General features: G+C 47.9%; 1 protein-coding gene across 1 annotated transcript; it reads left to right on the forward strand.

Annotated features, from left to right (window-relative positions):
- Window positions 1–11,540: 11,540 nt before the first annotated feature.
- Window positions 11,541–14,738, forward strand: DEU56DRAFT_874489 (uncharacterized protein; the record flags this gene model as incomplete). The annotated part of the gene is made up of 14 exons (XM_041355964.1): window positions 11,541–11,741; window positions 11,793–12,161; window positions 12,226–12,419; window positions 12,475–12,556; window positions 12,595–12,639; window positions 12,686–12,834; window positions 12,883–13,164; window positions 13,205–13,278; window positions 13,335–13,524; window positions 13,569–13,706; window positions 13,750–14,002; window positions 14,095–14,335; window positions 14,463–14,546; window positions 14,575–14,738. The coding sequence occupies 14 exons, from the start codon at window positions 11,541–11,543 to the stop codon at window positions 14,736–14,738; spliced, it is 2,466 nt and encodes an 821-aa protein (XP_041200774.1).
- Window positions 14,739–15,003: the final 265 nt, after the last annotated feature.

Raw genomic sequence — 15,003 nt, forward strand, 5'->3', positions numbered from 1 at the left:
GACTGGTCATCCTGACCGACCGATCACTCAACTCTGTCTCGCCATTGCTCTGCTGTCCCGCTTCACGAGCTCGACGCTTACATGTCCGCGACACAATGTCATGAAGGATTTTCCAGGTACACTTGCCGTGGATGCTGCGTCATGTGCACTTTGTAGCGGTGATGTGTGTCGCGCTGTCGAGTTGTTAGACTTACACCTTACTGACAGACTCATTCCCACCTCCTGGTCTTAAGTTCGTTGTTAGCACTACAATTGCTTGCTGCTGAAGATGTTCGAGGCACTTGAGCTCTGAAAATGAGCATGGCATAGCGTATGATTTTTTTTGTATTTTATACTAATTAAAATGAGAAAATTGATGGTTCGAACCGGTTCTGAACCTGAACTGGACCTTATGAATGGTCTGGTCCAGGGTTCGCCTCCTGCGCTGAACTGGACCGAAGGTTCAGTTCTGGGTTCGACAAAACACCCCCAAGAACTGGACCGAACCGGACTTCGGCAGCACTATCTTTACCGCGCCGTTCACTCGAACAGGCGCCCTGAACCAGCACTATGGCCTCAGAACTAAGACTACCTCCCGGATTTACCTGGGACGACGAGAAACAAGAACCAATCTTCACCAACGAAGACGGAAGGCAGTGGACTATCTCCGACTGGAGTAACCACAAGAAAGAACACGCACCCGAAGGACACACCTGGAACTTTTGGACCCAGACCTACGAACCATCCCAGAAACCCACATCCCCAGACGACGACATGCCCAAAGAAATCGGCACTCCTCCCGCGCCCTTCAATGGCGACACCAGAACCGCTCAAGGATTGGCTCTTCAGCTCGACGCCTACCTTGACATGAACGATGAAATCTATAACTCCGACAAGAAGAAAGTCATTTTCGCTTTGAGTTGCATGACCAAAGGCGAAGCAGCTAAGTGGGCCGAAGGCCATCTCAAAGCAGCAGCCGCTGTGAAGAGTTACGGAACTTACCTAGAATACGTCGAGAAGTTCAAGGGGACTTTCTTCCCCAAGAACAGCGCCCAAACCGCCATTAGGCGTATCTCCACATTGAAGCAAACCGGCAGCGTCACTGCCTACGCATCCCTATTCCGCACCATCATCGCCGATACCGGCATCGAAGAAGAAATCACCCGAACCATGTTCTTCCGCAATGGACTAAAGCGTGAGATTACCACCGCTATCCTTGCATTCGACACCACTCCCACCGACCTCGCAGGTTGGCTTGACAAGGCTCTCGAAATCGAGGTGCGCAGGACACTTATTGCGCCACCTGTCTTCACCAAGAACAGAGACCCCTACGTGATGGATATTGACAGGGCGGAGGTAGGAGAAGATGACGATGGTGAGACGACGAGGAAGACCCGCAAGACGTACCTGACGCCTCAAGAACGCGAGCGCAGGAAGAAGAACGGCCTCTGCTTCAAATGCGGCAAGAAAGGCCTCATCAAAGACTGCCCGAACCACCCCACGGTGACGGCAGCGAAGAAGACTTCCGTCAAGGACGACGACGAAGAATACCGCGAATTCCAAGAGTGGAAGGCGTTCAAAGCCCGCCAGATGAAGAAAGGCAAGGGTAAGAAAGAAGAAAGTAGCGATGAGGAGGATTTTTAGAATGGGGATCCGCACCGGTGTCAGACACCCCTAGAATAGGACTCTTAGTACAATCGATTGGCGACTCGAAATCTATTCGTATTCCGTTAACCATTGAATCATCTAGGACCAACAAAACCACCGAAGCAAGCACGCTAATAGATAGCGGCGCAGAAGGGGAGTTCATTGATTGGCAATTCGTCCGAAGAAACTCCATCAAGACTCACTTTCTCGATAAGCCCATACCCGTACGCAATGTGGATGGCACGCTCAATAAAAATGGAAAAATCACACGGTACTGTAATCTATCCTTTTCCGTTCGCAATCTTCCCATGAAGACGCGTTTCCTTGTAACCTCTTTAGGAGGAGAGGACGCTATTCTGGGAATGACTTGGCTGAAGAAAGAAAATCCAGATATAGATTGGACCGCCGAAGAAGTACATCTTCACGAGCGCAACATAGCCGCTACCAAGACTAGCGAAGAAGACGTCTTTTACGACGCATTAGAACCAGAAGAAGAAGACGTCTTCCATGACGCAATGGAAAGTATTCCAGAAAACCCATTCTCTCATAACAACCTCCCTAACCTCCTAGATCTTGACGATGACGATGAAGTAGTCGTGTCGGTAAGAAAAACCGACAACATCTCCCAAACCCTCGCCCAGGACGCTGCTAAACCCAAGAAATCCTTCGAAGAACTCGTTCCACCAGAGTTCCAGAAGTATAAAGACGTATTCGGTGACGTAGCTAACGGAACTCTCCCACCAGAACGCAAATTTGATCACAAAATCGACCTCAAGGATTCCTTCGAACCACGGAAATGCAAAATCTATCCGCTTAACACCAAAGAAGAGAAGGCCATGAACGATTTCATCGACGAACATCTTGCTAAAGGTACCATCCGACCCTCTGAATCTCCGCAATCATCACCCTTCTTCTTCGTCAGCAAGAAAGACGGATCTCTCCGGCCATGCCAAGACTATCGTTATCTGAACGAACACACGGTTAAAAATAACTACCCATTACCGCTGATCTCAGATTTGATAGACAAACTCAAAGACGCCCAGATCTTCACCAAGATGGATATCCGATGGGGATATAACAATGTACGTATGAAAGACTCCGACTGTTGGAAAGCGGCATTCGCCACAGCCAGAGGACTCTTTGAACCATTGGTAATGTTTTTCGGCATGTGCAACTCGCCGGCCACCTTCCAGTCTATGATGAACGAACTGTTCGGAGACATGATCCAGGAAGGACGGATAATCATCTACATGGACGACATACTAATCTTCTCCAAGGACTTCGAAACCCATCAGATTTGTACCCATAAGGTACTTCAACGACTCCACGATAACTTCCTCCACCTCAAACCCGAAAAATGCACCTTCAACGTAAAAGAAATCGACTACCTCGGCATGATCATCAAACCCGGCTCCGTCGCCATGGACCCAATAAAGCTTAATGGTATATCTGATTGGAAGACTCCCACGAAAGTCAAGGAAGTCCGATCATTCCTCGGATTCGCTAACTTCTACCGTCGCTTCATCGCTAACTACTCATCCATCGCATGACCCCTTATAGATCTAACCAAGAAAGACGAACCGTTCTCATGGACCCCGGAACGCGAACACGCCTTTCTCAGGCTCAAAGAAATCTTCACGTCATCCCCTATTCTCCAAATACCCGACAAAAACCTTCCCTTTGCAATCGCAACCGATGCCTCCCTCTACGCAACTGGGGGAGTTCTCCTTCAGAAAGATTCTAACGGCAGCTGGCTCCCCTGCTCATTCCTTTCCCAATCCTTTAACCCCGCCAAACGAAACTACCAGATTTACGACCGTGAATTACTCGCAATCGTCCGCGCTTTGAAAGTGTGGCGACATTACCTCCTCGGATCTCCCTTCCCCGTCCTCGTACAAACTGACCATAAAAACCTACAGTATTTCAGGGATGTCCAAGACCTGAACCGCCGCCAAGCACGTTGGCAAACTTTCCTTTCTCAGTTCGAATTACGTATTGAACACGTACCGGGTAAAGATCTCATCATACCCGACTTATTATCTCGTAGATCGGATCACCTTCCAGACGATAGCGTCGAAAAGGACAATCTCCAGATCCAACTCCTCCCTGATTCGTTATTCATTAACACCATTGACACTTCTTTTACGGACAGATTACATATTTCATCATCGGTTGATCCGGTAGTACATACCGCGCTACAAGCGCTCACAGATCCGACCATTCCTCCCCCCCTCCGTTCCGCTCTTTCCGACTGGAAATTGAGCGACGGTATTCTTACTTATAAAGGACTCACTTACATATCCCCAGGCGACCTTCGTCGCGAAATCACCTCCCTTCATCACGACTCTCCCACCGCCGGTCATCCAGGTCACTTCAAGACACAAGAACTCCTCTCTCACGACTTCTGGTGGCCCGGCCTTTCTACCTTTGTCAAGAACTACGTCGACGGCTGTAGCATCTGCCAACAGAACAAAGTAAACACTCACCCGTCTTCCCCTCCTCTACAACCGATACCCGCTCCTCTCTCCAACCGCCCTTTCACTCAGGTCTCGGTCGACCTCATCACCGACCTTCCGCCATCCGACGGCTTTGACAGCATCATGGTCACGGTGGACCATGGCCTTTCGAAGGGGGTAATTTTCACCCCGTGTACCAAGACGATTGACGCTGAAGGCGTCGCGAACATTTTCTTTTCCAAAGTTTTCTCTAGATACGGACTTTACAATAAAATTATCTCTGACCGCGGACCTCAGTTCGCTTCTAGATTCCAGATCGAACTCGGAAGACTCCTCGGATACAAAAACTCCCTTTCCACTGCGTTCCATCCCCAGAGTGATGGAGAGACCGAACGAGTTAACCAAGAGCTCGAAGTCTACCTCCGGATCTTTTGCGGTAATGACCAAACCGGCTGGGCCGCCATGCTTCCCCTAGCGGAATTTGTCCATAACTCCCGTCATCATTCCGCTCGCGGCACCTCCCCTTTCTACCTCATGATGGGTTACCACCCAAAACATCTCCCCGACGTTCATCCTAAATCCGACATCCCTAATATCGAACAATGTCTCTTCATGCTTAACAAAGCACGCGATGAAGCGCTAGCCGCTCATGAACTCGCACGAAACACAATGCACCAGCGCATCTCCTCCCGATTCACCCCGTTCGCTAAAGGCGACAAAGTCTGGCTTGAAGCCAAAAACCTTCATCTTGGGTATCCTAATCACAAACTCGCCCCCAAACGCGAAGGTCCCTTCACCATCATCGACGTACTATCCCCAGTCACGTATCGACTTGCTCTGCCCGCACAGTGGCATATCCACCCCGTCTTCCATGCCACCCTCCTATCCCCCTACAAAGAAAATGACATTCACGGTCCTAACTTTATCGCACCACCACCTGATGTCATTGACGGCGAAGAAGAACAAGAAATTGAAGCCATCATTGGTCATCGTGGCTCATCTTCTAGACGCTCCTACAACGTTAGCTGGAAAGGCTTCCCGAGTTCCGAGAACGAATGGATGACAGAAAGGCAACTAGGTAACGCTTCTGACATTTTACTTGCATATAAACGCGCACATCGCCTTTGACATTTTATTTAGTATTCAGTGCATACTACTTCCCTTAAAACGGGGGTAATGTTACGGTTCTACTCTTTTCTCCTATATTCTATTCATTTCCATCACCTTCTATCATATTCTATCGTACGATTCTCTTTCTCTTTTCTGATTGGCTCTTCATTTACAAGCTCCACTTGAACATTCATCGCTTACCCTATTTAAACCCTCTATCTATCGCATGTATTCCTTAACTTGACCTACGCAGACCAGGGCCTGCAGACTCTAGCTTTACTTGTGCAATCGAACTCTACTTTGATCTTTGATACCAGACGTCCTTGTGACGCCGAGCGTAACATCCACCAATTCCCATCCGTGATTCCACAGCCGAAGTGCGCAGTCTTTGAGATTGTTGCTGATCCTTTGGTTAACCATAGTATTTATGTGACAGGGCTGCGCAAGCTAGCTGGTGTCGCCAATGTTGTCTGAAAAGTTTATAAATGCCTGCGAGCGTCTTGGACGCATTGTTCTATGTATTTCCTTTTTTGTCACCGTGGATGCCAAAATTTAAATTTTGTCACTGCCATTAGTTTCGCACACAGCTGTAAGTGGTGCGTGATGGATCAGGGTATCTTGCCTTCGTTGCATCCTGCAGCGCGTCGTCCCAGTCAAATAGTCTCGCCATAATGAATGACCGAGTTGCATAGGGGTCGCAGTTGTTGGGATCAGCGTCGATCTGTTGTGTGAGAAACTGTATAGCAGCAGGCAGGTCCCCAGCTATGCACGCATTGCGGGCTGTCGTGTTTATAATGAGAATCTGCATGAAAGATGTTCGCGTTGTGCGATAGTCAAAGGTGGATACATACCTGGAACCCAGAGTCTTGAGCCTTGACATCAAATACACCACAGGCTATACTGTCCAAATTATGCATAACCATGTCTGGTAAGAAACTGCATGGTTATGCATGGTTGTCTGTAGTCCTTGATGGGTGAGCCGTTATGCATAATGGATTCCCACCATGCATAATGCTGCCAGAGATGATCCACCACACCATTTCTCAATTCGGGTACCCACTTTGTGCAGCTCTTAGCCTAATTTAGCCCATCTCCCTTTTTGTATACCCTCGGCGGGACACGCCTTATATCCCCTGGTTCCCCGCACCCCAAATTGGCAGTTCTTAGCCTGATTTAGCCCATCCCCCTTCTTGTACACCCTCAGCGGGACACGCCTTATATCCCCTGGTTCCCCGCACCCCAAATTGGCAGGAAATCGAGATTTTACATTCACCGTACCTTTGATGGCCTAGTCCTCGTCGATCTCTGCGCATCAGCGGAATTTCAATTCATTTCTAGGTATCGGTATTGCCTGAGTATTAAGACTGGCTGCTCCTCTCGTGCCTAGATATGTAAATATTCACGCTATGTCCTGTCTGCCTTGAAAATATTAATAAGACTGGTTGCTCTTGTGCCTGATCATGCAAAATTTCACGCTTATGTCTTGTCTGCCTTGAAAATCTGCCTTTCATCTCACAAAACGCGAAGTCTCAACAAGAAATATGCTCATATTCTCAATATGTCAACAACACAAGACACGTAAACATCGACAGAACACAAAATGTAGGTAGTATCACATAGCCTTTCTCCTCCTAGAATTGAGTTAGTGTTCGCGCTTGCAAATAATAAACACTCAAAATCACAAACCTCTTTTGAGAACAGCCACCTATGCTATCAGCCTGTGCCAAACGTGTCATCTGCTGGCGTATGCACTTTGTCTTCCTAACAGCAGGAACAACTACGTCATCGGCTTGCACAGCGGAGCCCGATGCACTACCAACATCAGAAGGGAGGAGCGCCAGCTGTTCTGAAACCTGGGCAACCTCAACAGTGGAGAGGATACTACTGGTGGTGCCAAAACCTGAGCTGTTCCAGCAGCTGTAACCACTGGAGGATCAGGCGGGTATGTAGAGGAACTGAAGTTATACTTTTCCGTTGATACCGGGAAGGGGGCAAAAGACGGTAATGGGGTGGCAATAGCAGATGTACTGCGGAAGCGAAGGCGAGGGGGTGTCATGAGGCCAGACGTGGATGTACTGTACATCTGTTTCCTCCATGAGGTAATGGGAGTTTCCGGCATTGGACTGGATGATAAGGTAAGATCTGGCAATGAGTCTCCCATAGTGGACGCTGGGGTGGTTGCACCGGATGATAAGGAGTGGGCAGGTAAAATGAAATTGAAGTTGGATGCCGGGGTGCTGGGTACACTGGTGTCATAGGGATCAAAAGCCATGGTGTCGGTGGTAAAGCCAGCGGGTATTTGATTGTCAAAGGTAAGGCCGGCGCTTGTGTCTCCCATAGTGGATGCCGGTGTATTTTCGCTGGATGACAAGGAGCGGGCAGGTAAAGCGAAATCGTAGTTAGATGCTGATGTGCTGGTAAAGCTGGCGTCATATGGATTGAGGGACATGGAGGTGTCAGTGCCAAAGTTGGTGGACATTTCATTGTCAAAGGTAAGGCCAAGGGGGTTGCTGAAAGGCAGAGGTCCCTGCATCTGAGACGAGTCGACACCTCGCAGGGTGTCCGAGAGTGTGAGGGGGGCATGCAGGGCAGTTCCATGTGATGCTGGAGTCACGGTCGATGACGCACCCTCCAGTGACCCAGATCCTTCACCTGAGGGAGATGAAATCGCGGGTGGTAGACTGTTTGCAAGTGAAGTTGTGGGTGATAGACTGTTTGTGAGTGGGGCGACGACGTCCATGGCACGAGACTTTCTGACATGCTCGGCTATTGAATCCAATGAGTATGTGTGACCGACCATCAAACGGAAACGTTACTCACGAAACAGTGTTCCAACAAATTCCAAGTATGGATTGAGATGCTTCTCAATGAATTTTGGGGTGGCTTGCTTCCAATTGTGTCCATCTCCATTCACTCCTGTATGGTAACTAAGAAGTCTTGAGCATTCTGAAAATGAACGAGCGAATATGAGACGCACCTCATCGCATTTAGTTTGCCACCAAGATGAGGGTCAGGCCCAGCACCAATAACAGTCCATTCCCACCCTGTCATGTCCTTGATGACTTGCAAGAACTGCGCAATGGGAGCAGTACACTCCTGGAGAGTGCTGGTAATAATGTATAAGCAATGGGAAATTGGTGTACGGGCAAAAGCCGAAACTTACATTGCATACTGTTTATTGGTAGGTGCAGATTTTTCATTTTGCACATTAAGTGTGACTTTTGCTTTGTGCTCTTCTCAGACCTTCTCCTCACACAAAGCTTGGACTTCTGGCGGTGCGGCTTCGTGTGCTTCGCGTGTAAGTTTTCGAATAGCTGTCAATTTTTCCTGTTTAGTAACGAGCTCGCCGGACTTAATGGTGTCTTGAACCCGCTCTTTTACTTCCTCCTTATAGGCAATGGTCGAAAAGATCTCAGCAGGGGTATGAACCCGAGTTCCTTTTGCTTTGTTGGTTAACGTTTTCTGGATTACTCTAGTCACTGAGTTCACAGCGGAACGGCCACTTCGTTGGGACCTATAATTAAACCAGGTTCATATTTGCTGTTTTGAGAATATCAGTATGTACATCATCGATGAGGGCATCATGAGGGCAGTGCTTACCTGTCTCCGCTTCTGAAGTGCTGCCCCCAGAACTTTATTTTCCTCATCTGTACGGGGATCACTGGCAGGAGTATTTTTAAACACTACATCCTCTTCAGGCCATCTTTTGAACCATTCAAGGTATATTGGATCCCAGTATTGGGAAACCTTGGCCTGTAGCTGCGCTAACAGAAACCCACTATAGTACGTCTCAAGGAACACCTTTTGTTCAGGTGTGGTCCAGACTGTTCCTGCCGTCCTATCTGAGCTGAATTAATAATGATCACTCGATGAGACACAATTGTCACCGCTTGCCTTGGTGAGGTACACATTCTTTTGAATAGCAGCGTGATTTTAGGTTTTGTGCGGTCCTCGCAAGCCAAGCCTGAAAATTTAATGCTGACCACACATCTTCAACCAATCAGCAAGTGTATTCGCCGGATCGGAGTTGAAATCGCCTCGTAACTACTGCCGTCTGCTATTTTTTTACTCACACTCTACCCACCTCATTTGGAATGCAGAGCCCAAGGAACAACAATACGGCTTACCATTTTCCACCCCCATTAACATTCACCATAAATGAGCTGGCTGCAGCATTGAAGTTGATTAGGGATCAAAGCCGTAAATTTTATTTTCAACCATTCATCTGACGGCTCATTAGACCTTCTGCTGCAGACCAGGGATATGATGATGGCGACCCCCCAGCGTTCACATTGCGTGAGCTGGGAGGAGCATTGACGTTAATTAGTGACCAAAATGGTATGTTCAATATTTCAATTAATCTGAATCTCGGCTCATCACACTCCTGATCAATAGCCATATTTGCTGCACACGATGGACATGATTCAGCGGAGCTGCCAAGTCCACTGACTGAATATGGAGCATGTGAGGCATGCATTTTCCGGGAACACCGCCGCAATTGCTATGCTTGTGGTATAGCAATCACTTCGAGCCGCATTGCAACAGGCCTCTCCAAGTCGGATACTACCGGTACATTTTCATAGTGCTACCCCTGAGTTTACTGATTAATATAATCACTATAACCAGTCACTAACACCACACATTCCACCACTATTGCATCTGCAACAGAAAGTGAAGCTGCGCAGGAGAGAGGGAGCAACTTTTGTGACGTAGTTGTGCGATGTTCCTGTAGGGACTGATACATAGATTTCCAGTGCATGTTTTACATATATATATTGAGAGAATTGTGAATATCAAGCTTGGGGAGATGGATTAACAGCCGTCCCAAAGTCGTGATCTTTTGTTTGCTCCTGAGGTTTTTACTTGTACAATATGATTTCATTGAAGTTCAGTTCTATTGGGTCGCGAGTCTATAACATAGTGATATCGGGAGATTTCTGATACAGTAGCTCATTTTACCTGTCCACAAGATATAAATCAGACTGTTGAAACTATTGTATTTGCAGCTGCAATGAGACTTATGTGCTACAATTTAATGTGTCCCGAAGTGGTTGCTGAGGCATTACATGAAATCTAACTCGAGTGCGGAAGCTTACCTACGCCTTTTCACACATTCCAGTTGACTGACACCTTGCATGACTCGGAAATGCAAGTACAAAACAACTGAGCAGTCCCATCAAGCTCGTTTAAAATCCAAGAAAAAACACTATGCCAGGCAAGTCTAGTAATGTGGTTCATTCTTTGCGCATCCACTACTGAACTCACAATCAACAGGAATCGGCAGCAAGAACGTGTCAAATCCCGCACTCGCTGGCGTCGCCGGGTTGGAGCTTCAGATGTGAGTCAATCGTTTTTGGTTGATTTGTCAGATTTTAATACACACTGTTTGTAAGAGACACTCGAACTACTCAATCAGCTGGACGATATCTGGTTCAATTCTGGTTATGAACCAGGTTCCGATCTGTATCAACGATTGGAGTCTGAAGGATTGAATGCTGTCTGTGCTGCTGACCGTCAAGGATGGAATTCACTGAAGCCAGAATACGAGGATGACGTTCGCGAGGTATGCAAACTCTTGGAGAAAGCACATGGCTTATCCACGTCAGCTGGGAGCTTAGAGGGTCCTTATACCGAGCAACTACGAGTGGGGGTATGTTCGGTGACTCGCCTCTTACAGTTTCGCATCCAGGCATGTGAGCAAATGATCCAGAAGATGGACTTATGTGTAGACTCATATTTTGAAGCTCTTCGCAAAGGGACACTTGATTGGCAATTAGCGCTTAGCATTGGCAAGTGATTATTGTAGTCTATGTATTTTGCATCTAGTGTTGAACATCACGTGATCCCTGTGCGGTATGTTGTTGTGTATCCTCATTGTTCAAATGTTCAATGCTGTAGTCCTCATGGGAAAAAGATGCCGCGAGCACGACAAGCTTACATGTGACTGGTATGTTCTCAATGCAAAAAATCAGGCATCTCAGCAGCGAATGCAAAACACTACTCAGGCTGAGGATCCAGAAAAAAGTCAAGTCTCAACTCACAAACATCGATCTTACACTTTGAAGGGACCGGCACAGGTCTCGACTCAGACAGAGTACTTTGGTGCTCCAAGAGGCTCTCACACGGCACCACCACCATCTGCTTTACATACTTCAGATACTTTTGCCTTTGATTTTGAGGCTCTTCTGGACTCTAACGAAGACGACGTCTACAATCAACACTTGGCTGAAACATCACTCAAAGTGAAAGTTTCACAGCGGAATCGACATTTAGGAGTAAGTGAAGATGATTTATCTTGGATACAATTACTGACGTGTTGTTTTGAAGGATAACCCATTGTTGACTTGAATGGATGATCGGGATCATTTTCTTTTAGAACTCCTCCGTCTGGAGGGTCGTGGTGATTTCTTACTTCAGGAAGCATGTCGAGGTTCTGCATGTTGCATGAATGCCCCTGAATTTCGATGTGAGGATTGTCTTGGTACTGAGCTCTATTGCAAGGCGTGCACGGTAGAAAGGCATATAGAAAATCCAACCCACAGAATTGAGGTAGGTGGGAATCAGCAGTGCTCACTACTTCGCGCTGATTGACTTGCACAGTACTGGAACAGCCAACATTTCGAAGACACTAACCTGCGGGATCTTGGGCTGCAAGTTCAACTTGGACACCCTCCTGGTGAACATTGTTCTAACCCGTCATTGGTTCATAACGACTTCGTGGTTCTTGACATCAACGGAGTGCACAATATTCCACTCCACTTCTGCGAGTGTCAAACAGCTCAATCTTGTACGACGCAACTCCTTCGCATGTGTTGGTTCCCAGCAACTACACTGGATCCGAAGACTACCACAACATTTCGACTACTCCACCACTTCCACATTCTTTCGTTCGAATCAAAGGCCTCCACATTTGAGTATTGGCAAACGCTCGCATGCTTGACCAACAACACAGGCGTTAACCCACAAAAGGTAAGTTCTCAATTTGAATTGACTCATTCATTCCTAATAACAGCTTGCAACGGCTCACTCACAGGATCACTATAATGCGCTCTTACGGATGGTAAAGGAATGGCGAAACCTCACCCTACTCAAACGTTCAGGACGGGGCCATGACCCTGGTGGGGTTGAGGCTACACAACATGGTGCATGCGCAGTGCTATGTCCTGCTTGCCCCCAACCGGGCAAAAATCTTCCCAATGGCTGGGAAGATACACCGTTTGAGGAAAGGTATGTCGTGTATTGGTCTAGTCCACATGGCGTGTTCGCTCACGGAATGATCTAGATGGAAATATTCGTTATTTCTGGCGATTGATGCTAATTTTCGACTGGCGCGCAAAAATGTATCATCCGACAAGACTGACCCGGTCTTAACAAAGGCTGGGCATACTTCGTCGAAGAGAAGGCATTCAAGAAGTTTCTTCATGACACTGGCAAGCAGCCGCAAGAGGTGCGGCTCTAGCCATATCATACTCGCTCACCCACTTGTCATACAGAAAAGTAGTTGCGCGAGCCATAACGCTGTAAACTTGGCCGAGACTAAAAACTCTCGCGGTTTGGCAGCAACGGGGGCTGGCACTGTCGATTGTTCACGCCACAACATGAAGCGTCCTTGCGGCGTTGGCGATCTCCAGAAGGGCGAGAGGTAGGCGAGAGCTTTACTAATCATTGCACCACTCAACGTGTACTATAGGTATATTAATATGGACTATTTATTTTTCTCTACCCTGCAATACTCGAAGGATGTAGTCACGCTCAACGTGTCCTACGATATCGCGTGTCAATGGAGCAAGAATATATGGGATCGTATGGCTACATACCCACATCAAATGCATGTTGAACGCAGTACCAAGGAATTCGTGTTCCTCGTTCCTAAGTTCCATCTTCCCGCGCACATCGCATTCTGCCAAGTCACGTACTCACACAACCTTATCAAAGGGATGGGACGCACTGATGGGGAGGCACCGGAACGCGGGTGGGCGAACATCAACCCTGTAGCAACAAGCACTCGCGAGATGGGCCCTGGCTCACCGCGACACCCTCGATGATCACTTCGGAGATTTTAACTGGAAGAAAGTGACCAATTTTCGTGAGTGGAACCTACATCATGTGATCGGAATCTCTTACTAACATTTTGGCGTCAAGACATCAGTCTATTCCGAAAGCTCGTGGCAGCCATACCTCAACGTGATCAGCACCTCATCGACTTCAATGATTTCAATGATACATTAATTGCAGAACGACCAGAGGAAGTCGCTCGGTGGAAGCTGGCTATTGAAGGCTGGGAAGCCGATAGATCACAGACGAATCCCTTCGAGGTTACAACTACAAGTGCGTTAGTTTTTTTATGTTGATCTTATGTTTCTCATTCTTTCGCAGCTATGTCTCTCGCAGCGGTACGACTGCTCTCTCGCAGAAGGAAGCAGAAGACCTGGAACACGGCCTCAACTACTCACTGCATATGGAGGTATCGCCAAGCGTTCTCGTGTCATCGGGTATTGAAATAGAGGACCAGCAGTAAGATATTTTCGTTCCTTGCATCTTTATCCAATGTTTTTAGACGCCGGCTGGAAAGAGAGTATGCTGCCTTGGGACCTCACTCAACGGACCTTCAGCTTACAAAATTGCAAGAACGGAGCAATGCGCTACAACGCAAAATCGAGCAATGGTGCAAGGTCCAGGTATTATACATTCCTACGGTCGTCCGTGTTCGCGCATCCGATACAGCTAGTACCATAAGCTCACGGGAAGAAAAACCCTACGAGGTCAAACTGTGGTTGCCGTCCCAGCTCAAAAGGGCTTCAAACGATTTTGTGAGGAACGTCTGTGCAGATATGAATGGGAGCTGACAGGCACAAGCATATGATGCTCTCGATGACCTCCGTCGACACCTCCGACTGCGCAGCCACCTATACAAGTTCAAAGCCAATCAATGTGTGGCCAACGGGCCAATACACGTGCAGCGGGAGTTCTCGCTAAGGTGGAGCTTAGCATCAAGACAGATGCAGAGCGGTACCGTCGGGCCTGGACTGCGCTAGTTATCCTTGGCGACATTTTGCACGAACAAAGCTGGAGAGATGAACTACTCAAGCTAGAACCTGAGCATGTTCGGGGAATGTCTGATGGCTATGTAGGCCAATCCGAAGGTAATCAACTCTATCATGGATTTGGAAGGCACGCGGCGTCACTACTGGAGACAGGGAAGGAGAGCGTTCTTGCTGATGGTAAGAAATCGTCTATTAGATTGATACGAGCTAAAATGCTATCACACAGCGCTACGTGTCGAGTGGTGTAAATCTCGGGCGCGCACACATCGTTGGATAGAAGAGGTAGAACTTCTCCAGGAGGAGATGCGGCGTGTGCACGTTCTTCGACTGGCATGCAGCGTGGTGGAGGGATCAGGCAAGCCGGAGGATCGGGTTGGAAGGTGCAGAGTTAGAAGGCCTTGAAGCATATGCGAAGCGCCAGGCGGCCCTTCGGATCACGATGCGGGACAACTGCCTAAGAAAATGGTGTGCAGTTCCTGCGGCGAGCTTACCCCGGCAGTAGCGGTGCCCTGAATACAAGTAGGATAACATATCTATTCGCAAGGCTTCTTTTTCCGATGTGTGGGGTAGCGCAATATATATCAGTGATTGCATCAGTCTCCAATTTTAGAAGGATGTAAGTAGCGCATATATAATCTTTGATTGGCAAGTCTCCGAGATCGCGATCGTAGAAGGATGCAGCCAGGAACATGGAAAGAGAAGATCCGGGATTATGCATTACGGAGAACACTACTATACATAGAGTCGAGGGGATTATGCATAATGTG

This window comes from Suillus clintonianus (genome assembly GCF_016758775.1).
Source record: "Suillus clintonianus strain FC179 chromosome Unknown DEU56scaffold_213, whole genome shotgun sequence".
Taxonomy (NCBI): Eukaryota; Fungi; Basidiomycota; class Agaricomycetes; order Boletales; family Suillaceae; genus Suillus; species Suillus clintonianus.